At 39.9% G+C, this 23,441-nt stretch overlaps 1 protein-coding gene across 1 annotated transcript in view; it reads left to right on the forward strand.

Annotated features, from left to right (window-relative positions):
• The first annotated feature begins 260 nt into the window (after positions 1-260).
• The window catches only part of LOC101743904 (RRP12-like protein), a 28,387-nt gene continuing 5,206 nt past the window's right edge, over positions 261-23,441 (forward strand). The window contains exons 1-18 of the mRNA XM_038016359.2: positions 261-582; positions 791-1,043; positions 1,734-1,860; positions 2,246-2,545; positions 2,655-2,738; positions 4,430-4,582; positions 5,067-5,302; positions 6,211-6,325; positions 6,967-7,131; positions 8,168-8,606; positions 9,981-10,192; positions 11,835-12,108; positions 13,297-13,492; positions 15,249-15,421; positions 16,748-16,959; positions 20,675-20,931; positions 21,500-21,717; positions 23,048-23,221. Of these exons, the coding sequence (XP_037872287.1) occupies positions 447-582; positions 791-1,043; positions 1,734-1,860; positions 2,246-2,545; positions 2,655-2,738; positions 4,430-4,582; positions 5,067-5,302; positions 6,211-6,325; positions 6,967-7,131; positions 8,168-8,606; positions 9,981-10,192; positions 11,835-12,108; positions 13,297-13,492; positions 15,249-15,421; positions 16,748-16,959; positions 20,675-20,931; positions 21,500-21,717; positions 23,048-23,221 (3,724 nt within the window). The 5' untranslated portion in view covers positions 261-446. The remainder of the gene's footprint in view (positions 583-790; positions 1,044-1,733; positions 1,861-2,245; positions 2,546-2,654; positions 2,739-4,429; positions 4,583-5,066; positions 5,303-6,210; positions 6,326-6,966; positions 7,132-8,167; positions 8,607-9,980; positions 10,193-11,834; positions 12,109-13,296; positions 13,493-15,248; positions 15,422-16,747; positions 16,960-20,674; positions 20,932-21,499; positions 21,718-23,047; positions 23,222-23,441) is intronic.

Genomic DNA, 23,441 nt, shown 5'->3' on the forward strand with positions numbered 1-23,441 from the left:
GGACAATGGGTTCAATGAAGTGATATTAGTTTAATAAAATGTTGCGGTTGATTCCTGAACTGAAATAGTTTATTTTAATATTATTATTTTTTAGATATTTAATTAATCTAATATTTTTTAAGTAATGTTTTTATTCCGTAGTTTACCTAACTCTAAACTTCAGCTCTCGACCCCGATTAGATGTGATCCACAGTATTTCTAACTACTCTTAAATCTAATTGAAACAGTTTTACTTTGCAGGATAAGACTTGCGTTCATTATCCATTTTGCCTAGAAAGAATGTGTTTGACGTTTGACAGTAATTTGACAACTATTTCATTTTGCTTGCTGCATAGACCTATTTCCTACTTCATTGGCTTGCTGTCATTATTTTCAATCAAAACACTGAACACTTTTTCCCCACGTGTGTTACATCTTTCATTTGCATATTGTTATGAAATACTAAAATGGGTAAATTTAGATCAAAACTTAAAGGCAAAACGAAGGGGAAACGATGGCAGAAAGGACAGTCATCAAATTCGAACCCGAAAATTCAAAAATACAGGGAGATGGCAAAATCCCGGTTTTTTCAGGAAAACTTAGGTATGTTCTCTCTAAAACTTCTCAAAATCATTCGTTATGGAAAAACGGATTTATAAACATCACAAAAAGTTGTTGAACAGTAATTTCAAAGTAAAATTTCCTTATAAAATCATAACCTAGAACATGACTAAATTAACTAATCTCATACTTTTTATGTTAAAATTAAGATAATTTCCTTATAAGTGACTCCTCTAATTAACTTCTACAGGCAGCACTGGCTTAACACAGCAAGCGGTGTCCAAGCATGAAGCTATGATGACATATGGACATAAAACTAACAAAACAAAATCAGATGCTGAAAATGAACTGACCATAGTAAAAGAGCTTGAAAATATGTCGGTCAAGACCGGAGACGAGGGATCAGAGTCTGAATACTCTGGTACATTAAGATCAGGAACATTTAAGACATTTCAAACATTTGCATCTGATTGGAGTCAATGTTCAAATATCAGCTTTCATAAGTAAGTTAAAGTTTAAATAGATATTTTAATTTTATTGCAGTATTTGAGACAGTACCTGAAAACAGGTTTCTATACTCACAATTGCTAATGTGATATTGAAAATAAAATACAAAATGTGGATAATTACTTAAGTAAGCCTTTATATGCACTTTAGTTATGACTTTAAATAGTCATGACTAGGAATTATTTGGAAAACTACTTGGAATAGAAATTATTTGGAATTCAGTGGAATACTGAATTATAATTCTAAGATGAAACTTAGGACATGTTCTTCTTAAAAAAATCTCTTTTAATCTTTTTTCATTTCATACTTTAAGTACCACTTTTTCATGAGAGACTTGCTTATTATAAATTTGGAATAAATTATATCAAGTACTAAGAATTTTTGTGAAATAATTTATGACCAAAACTCATTGCAACAAAATAAAGTATGCACCAGTGAATAAGTAAGAGCTAAACAAATATACTCTCAGATATATTCAATTGATACTTGCAGAAGAGAAAGTATTTATACATATTTGGCTATAATTTTACTTTATTTTTTATATTACTTTGACTTAAATCAAAATCAATTTACCGAAATACCACATCACATCTTTTTATTTCTTCAATAGATTGAGTCTTTAAGTTTAATGCTCTTCATTCCTTTATAAGCTAAGATACACTCATTTTTTATAAAATTTACTGTAGATTGCTAAATCGTTTTGATTCAAACAATGCACTGCACAAGGAAATGCTAGCAGTGCTGGCGGCTGTGACTGAAGTTATCAAAGAACAAGGAGGTAAAGAGACTACAACGGAATACTTTGCTGCTCTTGTAAGTAATAACGGTCATAAATTTCTTAAACTGAAAGCTGATATCTTATACTTGGATATATAGATACAGTGAAACTAATAATAAATAAAAATAAATGAAACTAATGTTTAAGTGATGGCAAAATTTTCAATAATATCTTCTTTTTGTCCAACTAGTGGGTCGGCACAGCAAATTATTCTACTCCATTCTTCTCTTTTATCAGCCGTCATCTTAACATTCACTTCCCTCTCATATCGTCATTCACACACTCCATCCATGTTTTCTTCGGTCGACCACCTCTACCTTGCACTACCATTTCCATACATATCCTAATCAAATGCACCTTCTCTCTACGCATCACATGTCCAAAATTTTTAATAATATACTACTATATATTTCTGTATAGATGGAAACTCTAAAGGCATCCGAACTGGAAGACAATTTAGTAGCCACAATAACTTTACTATCAATGGGCATCAAAGCAGTACCACAAGCAGTACTGCGTAAACAATTTTCGGACTCCTCAACAATATTTATGGAATTACTCGAGGAGCATGCTCAGTCTGAAAATGGAGCATTGCTGAGGAGCACAATTGGATGTCTGTCGGTGCTGCTGAGAGCTCAGGAGTATGCTGTCTGGGGTGATTCATCAACTATGAGAGTGTTTGAATCCGTTCTGGCCTTTGCACTGCACTCTAAACCCAAGGTCTGTTCTGAACCAGATATTAATTTTATTACTTTTTGAATTGATTTTTATATTGGTACAACTCACACATTCCAAATAGTAATTGTTTATAATTTTGTAATCTGTGCAGGTTAGAAAAGCGGCACAACATGCTGTGGTATCTATACTACGCGGAAGTAGCTTCATGATACCATCAGAGGATAAAAAAATTAAGGTATTTGAACAAAATCTAATTATATATTATGCTTTAATGAAACGTCCAAGTTTTCGAAGTGCATTTATTAAGTTACTGTTACATAAACAAAGAACGACAAATATATAATGATTATAATAATTATGAAAACAAAATAAGTTTTTTTTAATATGGTCTAAGAGCTGAGTTACGTTAGCAATACTAATGTCACAAACAAGCTGGTGCTGTATACCAATCTTCTCAAACCTCGTTTGAATTAGACCATATTGTGCACTAAATACTGTGGAATGGATTTCAACCCTCAATTCAATTCAAACGCAGTGTCTAGATCTCTAAGTGGTAAGAATCAGCTGTATTTCGGTACTGGTTACAGGACAGCACTGGTGGTGTGAAGGGTTTTTTTTATTGCTTAGATGGGTGGACGAGCACACAGCCCACCTGGAGTTAAGTGGTTACTGGAGCCCATAGACATCTACCACCGTAAATGCGCCACCGTGAGATATAAGTTCTAAGGTCTCTGTATAGTTACAACGGCTGCCCCACCCTTCAAACCGAAACTAATTACTGCTTCACATCAGAAATAGGTAGGGTGGTGGTACCTACCTGTGCGAACTCACAAGAGGTCCTACCACCAGTAAAAAAAGAGTGGAAAGAAATGGTTTGGTGAAACAATCTCTTAGAGCATTTTTAAATCTCTTATGAAACAAACACATTACATTGAATAATGACTTCAACGTGCAAGTGCACCAGACTAATTGTGTATATTCCAATAAAGCAAGTCCCTTGGTAGAACGTCTCAAAATTTTATAGCCAAATATGAATAAATAGTTTGCCTTAAACAAGTTTGATTTGAACATATTCTAGAGTATATTTGTTTGGCTTCAAAAATCACCGCATTAGTTAATAGTAGGTATCGTCAAATGCCACCCAAAATTATGTTCAAGTTTAGTTTTAGTACCCAACAATATAACATTCAAGATAATTTAAATATCACACAACACCAACATTGCCTTATAATCTTGCCATCAGCATTTAATTGGAATAACTTAATACATAGCAGTATGTACCAAGTCTCAATCGCCCTCCACACTACAGACATGAACAATTCCACTAGGACACCACCGTCTTACTTTTTACCCTGTGCCTCTTCACGTTAAAGCTATAAAATACATACTCCATTATTCGAAATTGTATTAAAGAGAACATCAACAGACTTTCTTCAAGAAAATCAATAGCCCCTGTATATATATGTATATACTGTGTGCGTCTTATTTGTTTTAGGTACATCAACAGCGACCCTGTAATCAAGCATTCTTAGCTACCCACTTAATTCTTAGTTACAATCTGTGACCTTGTTCGTTCACAAAGCCCGCTTTATAAGGCAGAGTATTATATACACTTGACATTGGCGAAATCAATAAGGAAACGCCATTAACGCAAAGGCTCGAGGAGTAAATTAACCCTCAGACACAGCCCACCGAGTTTATTGCCGGATCTTCCTAGTGGGTCGCGTTTCAGACCCAGTGGAAGATTCTGCGAAGCACGGCTCTTGCTAGGGTTCGTGTTAGCAACGTCGTCAGGTTTGAGCCCCCTTAGCTCACCTACTAGTTAAGGTTACGCTGACATAGCCTCCCAAGGCTCTCAGCTTAGGTAGGAAAAAAAAAGCCAAGAGATTGAAAATCAATTGACACAAAACATTTCTCCCTTTATAGGTACCGAAGTTGCATCCAGCTTCGAACCACGTGGCCGAGTACTGTCTTTCCCAGATCAAAGCAGAGGCGCTGCTCTCCGGTCATCGTCCTGTGTTGCACACACTGACCATGCTACGAGATGTGTTACCGGTGTTCAGCAAGGACAGTATAAAGGTAAACGCAGTCAAAACTATTACAGTTTAATCTCAGATTTTATTATTGTCATTCCATAATGATGTAACCTCTAAAATAACTATGGATACTTTTTGTGCTTACAGTCAGTTTTTTTTAATAACAAAGTTATGAACTTTGGTAGGCAGCAGTTTGGCACTGCCCCTGGGATTGCTGAAGTCGATGGGCGACGGTAACCACTCACTACAGGTGGGCCGTATGCTTGTCTGCCTACAAGGGCACTAAAAAAGAAGAATTTTAGCTCCATCTGTTATCTATTGCCGAGGTTCATAGATATGACAACAAATGACACTACTCACCTTTAAGGATGAAGCCAATGTTGCTATTACATAATTAACATTTCAGTTGCAAGTCATTAAATTTGGATCACCTTAAAATTAACTCCCACGAGTGCACAAACAAACAATTTTAAATTGTAAATATACATTATGAGGAAAGATTACAAACAATATGTTTCCACCAACAGACTATATGCGAGGCTATCTTATCTCTAATGACCCACAACAATGTCTACATCAAGACATGCTGTCTCCATACACTGCACTCTCTGTTTGCTGCACCACTGGACACTTGTAACTTGACGAGCGGGCTGGCTGTGCAGTTGACCAGAGCCTTAATGGCTTCCAGGCCCCCGGCCAACGATACAGGGCAGGTCTTGGCCTGGGCAGCTGTTTTGCAGCAGGGATATGGGTGTTTAGCTAAGTGGGTTTTATTTTTTCATTTTATCATGCTAAGATACTCAGTTATAATAGAAAATAGTGACTACTTCTACGGACTCTGGTAACTGAAACTCTTTATAGACATATCTATCTAATACTCTTCATAAGAAAGCAGCATAAGGCATAAGGCCCACTTGATGATGAGTGGTTATCGTCGCTCATGGATGTCAGCAATTCCAAGGGCACAGTTAAGAGGCTCCCTACTGTTGAGTGCCCTCGACAAATCTCTTTTGAAGGAAGACATCATTGCGCTCAGGAAATACTGAGGTTGTGAGGTGGGAAATTAATTCTCATGGAGTTTCTCAGTGGGTCACGATTCCGATCCTGTGATAGATTCAGCGAAGCACTGCTCTTGCTACGGCCATTGTTACAAATTATCTCTGGTTGAGCCCGTGAGCTTATTTAGCCGCCCGCGCGTTGCTGGAATAGTCCCTTAAGCTATCTACGTTTAGGTAGGAAAAAAAATCATAACTATTAGTCGTCCACAAGTATTAAGTATCTACACAAGTATCTGCTCATCCACATGCAGATTTTCAAAAATTTTTATGGTCTCAAAAACCGTCCGTTATAAGAGTTTTCTTTAAATCATATCATGCCATTTTACTGGTGGTAGGACCACTCGTGAGTCCGCGCGAGTGGGTACCACCGCCCTGCCTATTTCTGCCGTGACGCAGTAATGCGTTTCCGTTTGAAGGGTGGGGCAGCCGTTGTAACTATACTTGAGACCTTAGAACTTATATTTCAAGATGGGTGGCGCGTTTGCGTTGTGGATGTCTATGAGCTCCAGTAACCACTTAACACCAGGTGGGCTGTGAGATCGTCCACCCATCCACGCAATAAAAAAAAAGTCATAAAGTCATGTCACAATATTAATAACATAATTTTTTACAGTCTAGATTTGAATCTGTGCGTGCCAAATTTGCCGTCATTTGTAAACATATGCGTATCGGAGCTATGGCTGTCCGATGTTGCCAGCATTAATTCAGCTTCTACGAATGCACTTAAGGTAACCCTGATCTCCTCGATTAAAAGTTTTTAAGTTTGAAAAGTAAATTTAATATTAATTTGTACATTTTAAAATAGACTAATAGTCTAATTTTCGTTTTGATTGTCCAATATAAAGATACACAAGTCCAGATAGGTAATAACAAAGGAATCTGCAGAGTGATTGCCGACTATTAATTTTTTTTCTCCTACCTACGCCGAAAGTTCGGTTTTCGTCTGTGTTTAGTGTAAAAGTGAAATAAACAAAAGGCAATAAAATTTAATAGTGAAGTATTAAACAAAGATGAGTTCATCAGACAGTTCTTATTCAATTAGTAGTAGTTTATTTAAAAATTAAAAAACAGTTAAATTGATCTTTTTTTTGAGTGGGGGTAGAGCCCCCCCAAGCCCACGCCGGATCTCCCCCCTGGATCCCGACTTGGTACTCCACGGGTGCTAAGTTTTTCACAATGTCGAACTTTCGTCCTGGTAGGAAAAAAAATAGTATGTATATGGATAAATATAAAAGTAGGACATCTCATCGCAATTTTACACGCGAGAGGAAATGTCCAACTTTTCTCCCTTGGTGCACAATGTACTATTACCTTAATCGCTATTCACACAATTAAATGTAATGTTTTATTTATTTGTTTCTTCGAACAGGCCATCCTGCACGACTGCGTGAAGCCGGCCATTGAATCCGATGAAATATTCGCGAAGCACAAATCTCACGTAGAGGGTGTTTTCAAAGTGATCGGAGCGGGCCTGGACAATCCCTTCAATCAAGCCATCAGACACGTCATATTGACTATCGCCGTCTGTTTCGAGGTCAGTTCGTTGTAGGAGCCTTCGGGAGTCTGAATTGTCGCTCAACGCAAAATGAATGATGCGTGTCCCCCGACTCCCGTCGTCCCCCAGTGAAGGGGATCGACTTCTATAGTTGGATCTCAAGATCACCCGTGTGTAAACTCAATAGAAAATTGTCTGGTCATCGTTCTCGTCGAACCAGTTGCTTGCGGCGAAGGGATCGGCGAGTAAATTAACCCACAGCCCACTCAGTTTCTCACCGGACCTTCTCAGTGGGTCGCGTTTCCGATCCGGTGGAAGATTCTGCGAAGCACGACTTGCTAGGGCCAGTGTTAGTAACGTTGTCAGAATTGAGCCCCGTGAGCTCACCTACTTGTTAGGGCTACGCTGAAATGGTCTCTCAAGACCATCAGCTTAGGTAGGAAAAAAGAAAGAACAGAAAATCGCAGTTGGACAAAGGCGCCTCAATGAGGGCATTGTCGCTCGTCTTAATACTCAATACCGAAGGCGGAATTTGATTTCAATTTGTCTAAACTTTGATCGAACTGTACAGAGAGTTGTATAGAACATTTCTGCCGTGAAGCAGTAATGCGTTTCGGTTTGAAAGGCGGGGCAGCCGTTGTACTGTAAAAACTGAGACCCTAGAATTCATGTCTCAGGATGGGTGGCGACAATTACGTGGTTAATACTATGGGCTCTAGTAATCACTTAACACTAGGTGGGCCGTGAGCTCGTCCAGCCATCTAGGCAATAAATAACAAAAAAATACAGATTCCGAAAAAAGTACTGGTTGCTTGCATTTAAAATAAAAAATAGTCGAAATAATTTTAAAACAACATTAAAGTTTCAAAAGAAATACGGCGAGAAATTAATAATATGAAATGTTTTTGTGACATTTAAAGCAGAAATAGGCAGGGTGGTACCTACCCGAGCGGACTCACAAGAGGTCTTACCGCCAGCGATTACGCAAATTATATTTTTGGGGTTTCATTTTTGTCACACGACGTTATTCCTTCACCGTAAATGTGGCATTGAAATTGTTTGTGTTGTACGACAGATAGCCAACGAAAAGATATCGAGCACCCTCGAGCCTCTGCTGAGGAAACTGAACGATCGTCGGGAAAGCCACAACTTCCACAACGACAAGGAAGTCGAACACGCAACCGGATGCGCCATACGGAGCCTGGGTCCGGAGTTTGTTCTCAAAACTATTCCGTTACGAGACAACCCTGATTCGATAAACCTGGAACGGAGCTGGCTGCTGCCGGTTTTGAAAGAAAAAATAACGCATTCGAATTTAAAATATTTCGCAACGGAAATTTTGGAGATGGCAACATTCTGCAGGAAGAAGTCTAGGGAGCTGTCACAGGCCGGCGACGTGCCGGGCTCGCACACGTACGAACTGCTCTGCAATCAATTCTGGGCTTTGCTGCCCAGTTTCTGCAATAGCCCGAAGGATATCAAGGACACCTTCAAGTTCATGGCCAGAGTGCTAGGTAAGTCTATCTATCAACGCTATTGTAAATGGCGGGAATACTGAAAAATAGTCTATTCGCATTAAAAGTGTACAGTTTCCAAAAATATTCGAAATTGAGTTAATATGCGGGATCATTTGGTATCACCAGTATTTTTGTCATAAATACTGTCAAAAGAGCCTAGTTTTTTTTTTTTTTTTTTAGTTTACCTATGCTTTGAATGCTATTAACAAAATTAACACATAATTTTATCTTACTTTAAAAGACAGATAATGTAACTGGTAAAAAATAAAAAATAAATGTTACAAAGATGATTAATATTAAAAATATCACATGTTAAATCTTTAAAACACTCTCCTGTAAAATTAGTAAGTTTTGAGATTGTACAGTTTTAATGCGAGAGGACGAAATGTGAAACATATTATGACGGATACGGCTGGTTCCATAGTATTTTTAAAATGATGACATTAGCGTTGCTGACGCCATTCTCTTCATCATTAGCATTGCTTTCAAAGTAACAGTTATTAAGACTCACTTTTCCAATGAATTCCATTTATTCCATTTCAAGTGTATATCGATAACAACAGAGAGCTCCGCCCCGGTCGGCTGCTCGAGTCGTATTGTACATTTCCGGATTAAATTTAATAGACGGTTAAGAAAAATAACATTGGAATTATCAAATATCTTTTTATAAGGTATTTTATGACCTGGTAACTAAGACCTTTAGGTCGCGTCTTATTTTAATTTATATTCTTATTTTAATGAAAAATGATAATATGGAGTGAAATGAAATGAAGATGATTAATTTGAGACAACTCTATGGTCGGAATGTTTTATGCGACAATAGTTACTCATATTTATATTTGATAGTGGGGGTAGCTTTGCCATGAATTCTCTTGAATACCGCCTTAAACAGTTGTTGGCATGGGTAAAATTAAGGAAACACTTAACTTTATCTATTATATTTTTAGTTAGCTAAACAGTGACTTTGCGCCGACATTTATATACATTATCATATAACGTCGCCTATATACCTTAAAACTTACATCTCAAGGTGGGTGGCGCATTTACGTTGTAGATGTCTATAGGCTGCAGTAACCACTTAACATCAGGTTGGCTGTGAGCTCGTCCACCCATCTAAGCAATAAAAAAACCATTCCTTCATAGAGAGCTGCCAGAAATCTTTTTGTCAGGCACTATACAGTTTTACAGCTCCCAGACTAGTGGTCCTCGGACGGCTCATCGAGAAGCAAATCAGATTGGACTCTGCCGAAGCGATGACGTCATCGCTTGCGTCCCCTCGACATTCAGTTTTAATACTAGTGACCTCTCGTGACAAATATATTGAGAGAGAAAGAGAGAGCGATATATCTGATGTGTCTTCTCAATTTTAAGGTAACGTTCTCAAAGACAATCCGGAGTTCAGACTGTCGGTGATGCAGGCTCTGCGGAAACTCATCGCTTGCTCGTTAGAAAACGACGAGGACAAGCTAGAGATGAGCAGATACGCGAAAAACTACCTCCCGATCCTGCTGAACGTATACATGTCTCCTGCCAAGGGCAGCAGCGCGGAAGGACAGAGATTAGCCGCTCTGGAGACCATACAGGTATGCGGGACTAGAGACATTAGAGTAGATGAACAAAATAACATAAGTATTAAGCTATTGCATAGCTTTTAACGTGGGCTTTGAGCGCGGCGACCGAATCAAGAAATTCCGTAACGACAATAAAACCTAACGCCCCTACTCCGCCTAACATATAGCTCGCGTTCAACACATTCACACGTTGCGCTTGTGTAGTGTTTGTGAATAAGCGCGCGGCGTGACGTCGCACTGCATGCGCATCATGAAAAGTCTGCCCATCTCTCTCGCGCGCGGTCTAGCTTATAAGTGTGAAGGGGACAGTTAATCTTTTGCTTTTGTTGATGTTTATAAATATAGCGTGGTCTTATTTTATTATTGTTTTAATATTAAATTATTATTATCTAAATATCATTGCATAAGTTGATAAAAATGCTAAGCAATAGCTTTACCGCGGCAGTCCCTGAGTGCCACACGTTTTTTATTTTTTTGTGATTGTATGATAACCTAGCATAGATCCCAACTCAATTCTTTCAGTGTGGTTCGTAGAAAAAGGATGCGTTCTCTCCAGTGTACTGTCAAACGTCATATGTATACTACTGGTAGGGCGTATTGTGAGCTCGCCCGAGTAGGCACTGCTGTCCTGCCTATTTCAGCCGCAAAGCAGTTATTTGTTTCCGATTGAACATCCCTTATACAATGTTTCAAAGTGGGTGTGGCGTTCACCTTGTTATGCCCGGGCTTCGGTAACCATTTAACACTAGATGAGCCGTGAGCTCGTTCATCGTCAATAGAATAGAATAAAGAATTGGCAGTCGTAGAGACTACCGATATAAGTGGACACTTATAACACAGAATTTTGCTATTGAAATTTGAAATTTTGTAAAATTTAAATTGAAATAATCATATTCAATTCAATTTTATTGGTAAGTATAGACAGCACTAATGTTGCACAACGTGACACCTGTATACATAGTTACCGATATACTGCTGCTAGGCATGTCGGTGACGCGAACCCATAAGATTTTCCCCTACCAAAAATTGCTCAAAGGTGCTACAGAAGTTATCACTTCAAAAATCACTCTCGTCTACTATAATTTATATTTTAATTTATCAAGCGTGTGAAGTGTTACACTGGGCAGTGGCTTCGCTGTGCCCCTGACAACACTGAAACGAAATTTTCAATTATGCAAATCTCAACTTTATTGAGTGTTCGTTAAACGCTATAGTCCTGTGTTTCAATTTAAATCAATCCCACAGGTATATGAAATTTTCAAATTTTCAATTTTCAATTTTTTTTTTATGTTTTTCTGTTGCTTAGATGGCTGGACGAGCTCACAGCCCACCTGGTGTTAAGTGGTTACTGGAGCCCATAGACATCTACAACGTAAATGCGCCACCCACCTTGAGATATAAGTTCTAAGATCTCAGTATAGTTACAACGGCTGCCCCACCCTTCAAACCGAAATGCATTATTGCTTCACGGCAGAAATAGGCAGGGCAGGGTGGTAGTACCTACCCGCGCGGACTCACAAGAGGTCCTACCACCAGTAAATCAATTATGCAAATTATGCAATTATACACCAGTAATCAATTATGCAAATCTCAACTTTATTCGGTGTACTTTAAACGCTATAGTCCTGTGCTTGAATTTAAATCAATCCCACAGGTATATCTAAGTATATCGGACGAGAACCTCAACCGAGAACTGTTCGACAACGCCGTGAAGCAATTGGAAGCAGCACGAGACGACCACTTCCAGAGAGAGTCGATATTGGACGTGATAAGAGTGTTGGTACTGTACCAAGAGAGCGATCGAATCGCGAAACTGTTCGACGACTGGCTGTACCCGCTGTGCGAGACCGTGCTGGAGGACCCGAGGACCTTCAAGAAGGCCAAGAAGAAAGCCGCAGCCATGGAGGAAGACTCCGCTGATAAGAAACGTATGTACTCCTTGTAACTTGTAAGATTTTGAAGTGGTCGTGGCCTAAAGGATAAGACGTCCGGTGCATTCGTATATAGCGATGCACCGGTGTTCGAATCCCGCAGGCGGGTACCAATTTTTCTAATGAAATACGTACTTAACAAATGTTCACGATCGACTTCCACGGTGAAGGAATAACATCGTGCAATAAAAATCAACCCTGCAAAATTATAATTTGCGTAATTACTGGTGGTAGGACCTCTTGTGAGTCCGCGCGGGTAGGTACCACCGCCCGGCCTATTTCTGCCGTGAAGCAGTAATTAATGCGTTTCGGTTTGAAGGGGGGGGTAGCCGTTGTAACTATACTGAGACCTTAGAACTTATATCTCAAGGTGAGTGGCGCATTTGCGTTGTGGATGTCTATGGGCTCCAGTAACCAGTTAACACCAGGTGGGCTGTGAGCTCGTCCACCCATCTAAGCAATAAAAAAATAATAATAATAATAGCACACGTGAAATTGTTCCCTGTGATTGTTTTTCGATCTCATAAAATGCTCACATTTTGAGATGTGAGAAATCTCAGTTCTATTGTCCAACGGCCCCACCCTTCGAACCGGAAGCCAGATTTACTGCTTTGTGGACAAAATGGGAAGGATCGTTGTAGTCAAACTGGCTATGTTAAATACACAAAATACTTAGTTTAAAAAAGCTTACAAAAAACAATAAGATGCGCGTGCAACTTGGTGCACGTGAAAGAAGTTAAACTTCTTTTGCGGTGTGCAATGTTGTGGTTATCTTCCTACATAGAGCCGCACTAATCGTAGAGTACACAGGAGTCGAAGACATTTTATTTAAGAGCACGTCTGTTGCGAAGGCTGTTGTATCGGTTCTATTTATTTTATTTTATTACACTTCATGTAAAATTTACATTGGCGGACTTAATACCTAAGGCATTCTCTACCAGCCGACCAAAGGTAGTGCAGAGTAGGTAGTGGTAGGTGCAATGAAATTTACATTAAGTTACAAAAAGCATATACATACATACATAATTACATACATAAACAAATACATACATATAATAGTTTATACAGTATTAAAAGGTTTTGGGACCAATCATTTCAACTTTCTGATTGGCATGACCACTTTGAATAGCCCCTTCTCTGCCTGTCGGCGTGGTAGTGCGTCCCTAAATCGCGATTCCCTTACAGCCGAACTCCGCTACAAGGACAAGGCGCGTCTCCTCGAGATGGAGCACAAGAAAGCCTACAGAATACTGGAAGAGATATTCAAGAGCGAGAAGGCTCCATGCAAGGAGTTCCTTCGCTCGAACCACAAGAAGATAAAGAAGTTGCTGATGACGTCACTGAACAAAGTCGCCGACAGCAGCAAGGCCGCCAGATTGAGGTGACGTTTGACAATTGACCTAACCAAGACATGGTATTGTCTTTTATGTATAATATTATATATTTTAATACGCTTTTATTAGCTTTAGACGTATGTGTTTTTTTTATTGCCCTTGTAGGCAGACGAGCATACGGCCCACCTGATGGTGAGTGGTTACTGTCGCCCATAGACTTCAGCAATGCCAGGGACAGAGCCAAGCCGCTGCCTACCGTTTAATGTATGTTAGTAGGTATGTAACAGAATCGTTAGTAATTATGTATCGGAATCTTTCAACATGATTTTGAAAACGTCGGATTAACTCGAAATTTTCGTATTCTTATTAAGGACCGATGACAATTCAATATTTAAAAAAATATATTAAAAAAATTGAAATTCAACTAAAAATGAAAAATAAATTTTACAAGAAAATTTTACAATAAAAATTTTCTTACACTACTTTTAATTCAAATTTATTAGGATTTATTTTCTATTTTTTACTTGGACTTTCTATAAAAGCGATTTTTTATTTTTTTTAAACTACATTTATTTTATCTAAGCTGATGTTCTTAAGAGACAATTTCAGCGTAATCTTAACAAGTAGGAGAGCTCACGGCTCTAACCTGACGACGTTGCTAACACTAGTCGTAGCAAGAGCAGTGCTTGGCAGTATCTACCACCGGATCGAAAATGCGACCCACTGAGAAAATCCGGCGAGAAATTCAGTGGGCTGTGCCTGTGGGTTAGTTTACTCGCCGAGCCCTCCGTCGCAAGCGACGGGTTGGACGGGAACGATGACCAGTGCTTGTGGTACCTAAAAGCACTATTAAGGGATCGGAAGGATCTGTAATGACGTGTTTTAGGCGACGTTGACTGTTTACCATTCGGTCCGCAGGATCGCGAATAGAATTTTTAAATTCTGTCATCGCCGCTCATTTGCAAGACTTATTGTTTGTAAATAAATTGACATCCAATCTTTGGTCTAATCAAACGATTAATTATATAGAAAATAAAATAATTGTAAATAGACATGCTTTAACAAAAACCGACTTCAAATAGAAAAAAAAAGTTATTCCATAACAAATTAATATACACTAAAAAAAATAATCATCAAAATCGGTTGGCGTGATATTGAGTTATTCATCTATGTATTTGTCGCGCACGTACTCAATGCAAATTTAAGACTTACATGGTTTTCTCATGAATACCATCATCAGAACTGGACGAAATTGGGAAAAATGGGACCATACGGGAAGCGTTAGCTTTCTAATAAAAAAAGAATCATCAAAATCGATTCACCCAGTCAAAAGTTATGAGGTAACAAACATAAAAAAACACAGACGAATTGAGAACGAAATTGAGAACGAATTGAGAATCCTCCTTTTTTGAAGTCGGTTAAAAGTAAAGATATATTGTGTTTCAATACGTGACCACGTAAAACATCATATTAATATTTGAATATGCAATTTCGAAAAGGGCACATGTCGCATATTTTGTCAAATACGTTTTTTCATATACATGTAATTTTGAGGCTTACCTACACCCATTTTATAATAATTTCAGTTATTTTCAATTGCTAATGAACACTAAAATATATCTCAAAAGTTAATATTTTAAATTTTACACTGCTTCAAAAAACAACCAGTTTTTTTTTTCATTTCCTGAACATTTGACATTTTCAGAGATGTGCCCTTTTCGAAATTGCATATTCATTTGTATGTGTTAGGTCTCGCATGAACCCATCCCAGTGCGTCCGTTCGAAATTGATCTCTATTCGCAGGTGCCTAGAGTGCTTGATCAACACGACGCCGACCCTGAACGCGGAGAGCAAGCTGCTGAGGAGTGCTATAGCCGAGTCCGTTGTCTGCACGAGAGATATTAATTCGAAATGTCGCCAGTGCGCCTTCAATCTGATCACGTGCGTCGGGAACGTGCTGAAGAAGCAAGATGGAGGTACGCCTTTTTTATATATGGCTTAGATGGGTGGACGATGTCACGGCCCAGTTGGTGTTAAGTGGTTACCGGAGCCCATAGACATCTACAACGTAAATGCCGACACCCAACTTGGGATAAGAGTTCTAAGGTCTCAAGTATAGTTACAACGGCTGCCCCACCCTTCAAACCGAAACGCATTACTGCTTCTCGGCAGAAATAGGCAGGGCGGTGGTACCTACCCGCGCGGACTCACAAGAGGTCCTACCACCAGTAGATGAAATTTAAAATAAAATTTATTTGTATTTAGCATTTGCCAATATATACAACATCATTATCATCATCATCAGCCCACAGTCGTCCACTGCTGGACATAGGATATCCCAATCCGCACAACTCAGCCCGATCTTTAGCTCTCCTCATCCAACTCTTACCGTCCACCGTTTGGAGGTCATCGCAACACCTAGCCGAGGGCGTATAAACACAATACACATACATAATAAATAAAATAAAATACTTAATTAAGGAATACCTATGTAAATTACATTTCAAATGGCCATTATTGTAAAACCGCCTCTTTGAAAGTAAAGATCTATTGTATACAACTATATTAGTTTAACTTCGTGCAGGGCCAAAACTGTATTAAAATCTAATAATAAATTTCAAACCCTAATCACAATGTCGAAAATTATCACTCCGGGTAATTTTCACTTTTAGTTTTTCTATGAAATGATCGATCATATAATTAACATAATCATTGATACTCGAATACTTCTGTGGGTAGGACGTTGTGTCTTTTTGGCTCATCATAAGAGCGTCTTTATCCTGATGTCCGGTTATCGTTATCCTTTAGGACACCCTGTATAAATAAAATTCATGTTCATAAACGAAAATAATACCGGATCGCGCTCAAATCCGACTGGGCTTCTGGTATTGAGCTTTCCCTAACCCATGCAACAACTCGATGAGTTTCTAGCCGGATCTTCTTAGTGGGTCGCGATTTCGATCTGATATTAGATTCATTCGCGAAGCAGCTGCTCTTGAGTTGTTAGGTCTTCTTCGGAGGCGCTCGGGCAACTGTTAGCAAATACCACCTCTCCTGGCTGAGCCTTTGCTCGCCCTCCTGTCCCGGTGAAACTCGAAAGGCCTCCGGGCTACCAGTAATCCTTTAATCCTAAAAAAAGCTTCCATTTAGCATTGGGCGGGCCGATGTGTCTTTTCTTTCTTCCTATTCGTACACTCTTGACAGAGTGTTCGAGGTCATGCATCAGTCGGATCCTACGATACCGATGCTCTCGCGATGCGACGTGTCTTCTAGCCCAATACAAAAAGCATATTACCCAACAGGGATGCAAGGCTTCCTAAGCATGGTACTGGTCGGCGTGTCGGCCCAGCCGCCGCGCGTGGTCAGCGCGACACTCCGCGCCCTCGCCTCGGTTCTATTCAACTTCTCCGAGGATATGGGCCTGGAGACGGTCCAGGGTCTGCTGGAGAAGGTCGCCGAACAGATGCTGAGCACCAACAGAGAAATAGTGGCGGCCGCGCTCAGCTTTCTCAAGGTAAATGACGTAGTTTTAGTCAATTTTAAGCAGGAATCGGACACCGCTGACGAGGATTTCTAGAAATCTTACATATACAAGGTGCAACATCGAAAATCAGACAGAACTAAGCAAAAAAAATTCTCATTTTACTAACTTACTCTTATTCTGTGAACCTTAAGAAGAATTGAGAAGGAGATGCGAAGTGTCTGAATTAAACTAGGCGTCGTGGATCCGTCTTGAAAATCTCGACCGTTTATAACTTGCCCATAACCTTTTAACTGTCGTGTAGGTCACCGGTGCTCTACGCGGCGCACTGAAGTAATTATGTCGACTTCTGTTGCTCAGAAGTTTTACTTTCTTTTGTTTTGTTATGTACTCTTACATATGTCTTAGTCTTTTAGGTCTCCTAGAAATAGATTCATTTTCAGTATCTTCCGATTCGTCTTTCCCAGGGTTCTATTATTCAACCCTCAGACACAGCGCACTGAGTTTCTCGCCGGATCTTCTGAGTGGGTCGCGTTTCCGATCCGGTGGTAGATTCTGCGAAGCACGGCTCTTGCTAAGGCCAGTGTTAGCAATACTCCCGGTTTGAGCCCCGTGAGCTCACCTACTCATCCGGTTACGCTGACATAGCCTCTCAAGGCTCTCAGCTTAGGTAGGAATAAAAAAAAAACTAGATATTCCAGCGCCTTAGTATGAAGATCGACACAATTACTTCAGTATGCCACGTAGGGCACCGGTGGCCTACGGTGAGCGGTGCTTGAGAGCCTAAAAACACCGAGATTGTATTCGGGGGATCCGACAAGACAAATTTTGGGGGACGGCGGCTTTGCTTTGCCCCGTCGCCTGGGTTGGATAGAGGGGGAATCCTAATTTGGGGCGGGATGACCGTGCGATCTTAATCTTATCTTATATCTTTAAACGAGCAATTCTTGGATATAAATATATATATATATAATTTGAAACTCGGAAACGGCTCCAACGATTTTCATAAAATTTAGTATACAGGGGATTTCGGCGGCGATAAATCGATCTAGTTACGATTTATTTTCAGAAAATGTTGTTTTCTTGGTCTAGCCTTAAACCAAACACACATTGGCTTCGGGTTGCTTAACAACGCCATCTGCTGAAATAGCTTTATTTTTATTTTTATTTTTATTTTATTTTATTTTATTTATTGGGTACCAACATGTTATACATCAGCACAGAACATTACAGGTATCATATACATTGATTTCACACTAAATGCTAACACAATTACAGGTACCGACTGCATGCATAAAAAAAGCGGTTCATTATATAAAAAACAAAGAAAAACTATATATAACATTACATGAAGACCTTACATTAATACACATTTACTACCAAATACGCTATTACTTAATTGAAAAAACTCATTGAGCAAGGCTGTAGACTTCTCGTCTAAAACTGTCAACAGTGCCAGCAAAAACGTCCAGAGAATACTTGTTATGCAAATTATTTAATTCCCCAACTAGTCTGCTGAGAGGCGCGTTCTTACCTAGGTTGGTGTAGAATCTGGGAACCCTGAACACCATCAACTTCGAGGCCCTTGTCGACGTCAGCGGCACGTTAAAGTTCAGAAGAGATAAGAGATCAGGGGCATCGTATTCTCCGTTAACAAGTTTATGCAGGAACAATAGATCGAGAGTGCGTCTCCGCTCCGAAAGAGAGCTCATGTGGAAATACTTTAACCTAGCCGGGTAACTCTGAATGGTTCTAGCAACATTGCAGGAGAAAGCAAGGTGCCACAGAAAACGCTTCTGGACCCTCTCTAACTTCTTTTTGTACACGTCGTAAAAAGGGTTCCAAGTGACACTGCAGTACTCCAGGGTGCTACGAACGTAAGAGTTGTATAGTAATATTTTTGTTTCCGGTCTAGTAAAGTCCCTGCTGTTCCGCAAAACAAAGCCGAGGGACTTGAAAGCCTTCGAGCAGATCTTCTCAATATGGACGTGAAATCTTAATTCTCGGTCAACTTCTACGCCGAGATCCCTAATACTATCGACCTCTTTTATGATGCTATGGTTTATAGTGTAGTTGTAGTAAGATCTAGTTTTTCTTCTGGAAAAATGAATTGAATAGCATTTGGCCGGATTGAGGTCCATATTGTTGCGTGAACACCATGAAACCAGGCGGTCAATGTCGTTCTGCAGGAATATCACATCCGACGCACAATTTACAACCCTGAATATCTTCAAATCATCCGCAAACAGATAATGTCTGCAGTGGTGAAAGCAATCACCAATGTCATTTATAAATATATTAAAAAATAGAGGACCGAGATGGGATCCCTGTGGCACGCCAGAGGGTGTCGAGAAAGGGTCAGAAAAAAAACCCGATGCTACGACCATTGATTGCCGGGCCGAGAGATACGATGAACACCAGCTCAGCAATGGCTCAGCGATGCCGTTATCAGAGAGCTTCTGCAAAAGGATTCTGTGATTCACGCGATCAAACGCTTTGCTAAAATCGGTGTACACAGCATCAACAGTCGAGCGCCTGTCGACCTCAACGGCAATTTCGTTAATGAAAGATGTCAGGTTTGTTGACGTAGATCTAGACTTCGTGAAACCGTGCTGATGAGGGCTGATTAGATTTTTGAAATGCCAAGCCAAAATCGGGTGGAGAAGTTGCTCGAAAATCTTTGCAAATACAGCAAGAATTGAAATAGGTCGGTAGTTCCTGATAAGATCCTTCGGGCCGTCCTTATGCAAAGGAACAATCAACGCCAGCTTCCAATCGCTTGGGAAAACACCGGTTATTAACGATTTGTTGTATATAAGACGCAACGGGTGAGCAAGTACTGTAGCGCATCTAGAAACAAATACTGCAGGAAGGCCATCCGAACCAGCTCCCTTATTCAGATCTAGTTTTTTTAAAGCTTTAAGTACCTGTGCGTCATCAAATTGGATAACCGACAAGTAATTATTTAATAATTTTGCAACGTGAGGGGCCGAGGAGGGTAAAGAACTACTGTTGTATACAGAAGAGAAGCTATGGGCAAAGAGATTGCAAATATCATTGCCGTTCGAGGCACTCTTGTCCTCCAGAGTCATCCGTGCAGGGAAGAGGCTACCGTTCCTTCTTTTGTTCTTGATAAAAGACCAAAACAATTTGGGGTTGTATCGTAAGCTTGATTCGAGACGAGCAATGTAGTCTTTGTAGCATGTAACCATAAGGTGTTGGGCTCGCTTTTTAGCCAACTCGAAAGATAATTTATCCAAAGGGTTTTTATTGAATTTTTTAAGCTTGTTCCTATATTTCAGTTTTTCCTTAAGAAGTTTAATTAAGTCGCAAGAAAACCACGGAGGGTACTTCTTGCTTCTTGGTGAACGCTTCGGCACATGTTTCTCGATAACCATGCGAATATGTTTATAGAATACCAAAAGCATATCATCGACAGATTAGTGTTATTGTGTCTTTAAAGCAGTTAGTTGCGCTTAATTAAGAAAAATAGTATTATTATTCGCCAATAGATGTCGGGAAGAGTCATATTTTTCTGTTTAAGTGGCAATATTGGGCTACCCAAACGCCACCTTTTTGTTATTTTCTTTCAATAAAAAAAATTAAAAGTTTATGTTTAAGTTGATTATTGATAACACGAATAAGATAAGATTCATAAAAAACACAATTTATCATTGAGCCAGGTACTTATTTATTTAAATGTCATCGTCCTTAACACAATGAAAATGCACCGCAAATCCTTCAACAGGTTTACACAAAGGTTATACCCGTGGACGTCTTAGCCGGGAGCCTCCCGCTGATATTCAAGACTCTATCGAACATGCCCGATGACTGCAAGCGTCATTCTCGTCTCGAGATAGGCTATTTCCTGAGCAAGATGCTGAGGAAGTACGGAGCGGACACGGTTGAGAAGCTGATACCGAAAACGGACGAGGTCATGTTGCGTAGATTCAGGAACATCAGGAAAATGGATAACAGGAAGAAGAGACTGAAGGAGCGGAACGCGTGAGTAGCAAATGGAGACTGCACTTTGAACTTGCCCTTTGAATGGACAAATGCACTGGTGGTAGGACCTTTTTTGAGTCTGCGCGGGTAGGTACCGCCACTCTACCTATTTCTGCCGTGAAGCTGCAATGCGTTTCGGTTTGAAGGGCGGGGCAGCCGCTGTAACTATACATGAGACCTTAGAACTTGTATCTCAAGGAGGGTGGCGCATTTACGTTGTAGATGTCTATGGGCTCCAGTAACCATTTAACACCAGGTGGGCTGTAAGCTCGTCCACCCATATAAGCAAAAAAAAAACTCCATATTGTTTGCTTTTGTATCGAATACTCTTTTTTAATTACGTAATGTAATGTAATTACGCAAATTATAATTTTGCGGGTTTGATTTTAATTACACCATGTTATTCTTTCACCGTGGAAGCCGATCGTGAACATTTGTTAAGTACGTATTTCACTAGAAAAATTGGTACCCGCCTGCGGGATTCGAACACCGGTGCATCGCTATATACGAATGCACCGGACGTCTTATCCTTTAGGCCACGACGACTTCAAATATCAAACTCTTACAGAGACCAGGATTCTGAATCTGAAACAGAGACGCCGATCAAGGGCACGTCGAACACCCTGGAAGACATTCTGAAGGATTCGGACTCCGACATGGAGATGGTGGATGATGAAGTCGCGCCGAAACCCAAAGCGAAGAAGACGCGCAGCCAGGCCTGGATCCAGGACGACCCGGAGAACATCGTCGACCTGGCCGACGTGTCAGCCAGCAGGAAAATCACTGGTAAACTCCACCGATAGAAACGACCTCTCCTCTCTCTTACTGTAGTAGAATTATTTTGTCCGTGCAGTTTGGGTCATAAAAAATCGGAGCGGTGAAGCGAATATTTCGCTTTCTCTTCCACTCACGAGCCTTATGGACGGGCATAGTGATGCGCATTATTGTTTTCGATAAGCATTATCGATAGTGTATTTAGTTTTTTCATTTTGTGGGTTAGTGATAAAAATGAGAGTAAAAATCACTAATCGAACACTTACACCACATATCGCCGCAGCAAGTTAACGAGAACGGCAGAAATTAACACTTTGTAACTTTTTGGGATCAATAAATTTAACACATTGTTGATAACAACACGTGCAAATATTATTTTGAATAAATTCTACCGTTTTGGTACAAAATAAAACGAGTAGCCATTGTGTTACTAAAGAAATTCAGAAAGCGACTGCATAAAAACACATTTCTCTTCGTAATATGTACTATAATTTGCAGATAAGTACAACAAATGACTCATAACATAACAATGTCTCACCACCCTTCGTATACCGCCCTGCCGCCGTGTACTTGCCTTTGATGACTCATTTGTTTTTATCGATAATGGCGTTGCGCCCGCACAACTTGCTCACCGCCCTAGCCGGGCTATGTTTTATGACCCAAACTGCACCGACAAAATAATTTTACTATAGCTATTTTTTTTAATTTTTTATTTATTACACTTCATGTAAAATTTACTTTGGCGGACATAATACCTAAGGCATTCTCTACCAGTCAACCAAAGGTAGTGCAAAGTAGATAGGGGTAGGTGCAATGAAATTTATATTAAGTTACAAAAAGTATATACATGCATATATATAATAGTTATATATTAAAAGGAATATATTAATAAATTTCCTTAACAAATAAGTTCATGATGATTCCGCTAACTTATCCAACAACATTCGCTAGTGAAGTGGAGTGAGCTTTCATTATTATACTCCTCGACTTCGCTCTGTCTTCGATTTCCTCGTCAATAACATTGCGTTCCCTCTGATCCTTCAGCACTTTTTTTATTTATTGCCTTGATGGGTGGAAGCTCACAGCCCACCTGGTGTTAAGTGGTTACTGAAGCCCATAGACATTTACCACGTAAATGTGCCACCCACCGTGAAATATAAGTTCTAAGGTCTCAGTATAGTTACAACGGCTGCCGCGTTCTACAAACCGAAACGCATTACTGCTTCACGGCTGAAATAGGTAGGTGGTACCTACCCGCGCCGCCTCACAAGACGTCCTACCACCGGTAAAGGGGGGGGGGGGTATTAGTTGACTCGCTCGATCAGCACGTGCTTGCTTTCAGCTACGAATCCAAGAAGCGAACAGAGAACGACTGAGCTGAAGTCGCAGCGGAGTAAGGACGGCGGGTTCCGGACGGCCCCAGACGGCCGACTCATCATCAGCGACCAGACCTTCGATGATGACGACGACGAACCGAAGCCCAGCGGCGACGTTGACTCGGACACCGATGATACAGGTCAGTCAGCCTCGTCTACACAATTCTAGAGCCCAGTAATCACTACATAGTATAAAACAAAGTCGCTTTCTCTGTCCCTATATCTGTCTGTCCCTATGTATGCTTAAATCTTTAAAACTACGCAACGGATTTTGTTGCGGTTTTTTTTAATAGATAAAGTGATTGAAGAGGAAGATTTATATGTATAATAACATCAATTAAATAGTGGAGAAATACTGTT

The sequence above is a fragment of the Bombyx mori genome, chromosome 16, assembly GCF_030269925.1.
Source record: "Bombyx mori chromosome 16, ASM3026992v2".
NCBI classification, from domain to species: Eukaryota; Metazoa; Arthropoda; class Insecta; order Lepidoptera; family Bombycidae; genus Bombyx; species Bombyx mori.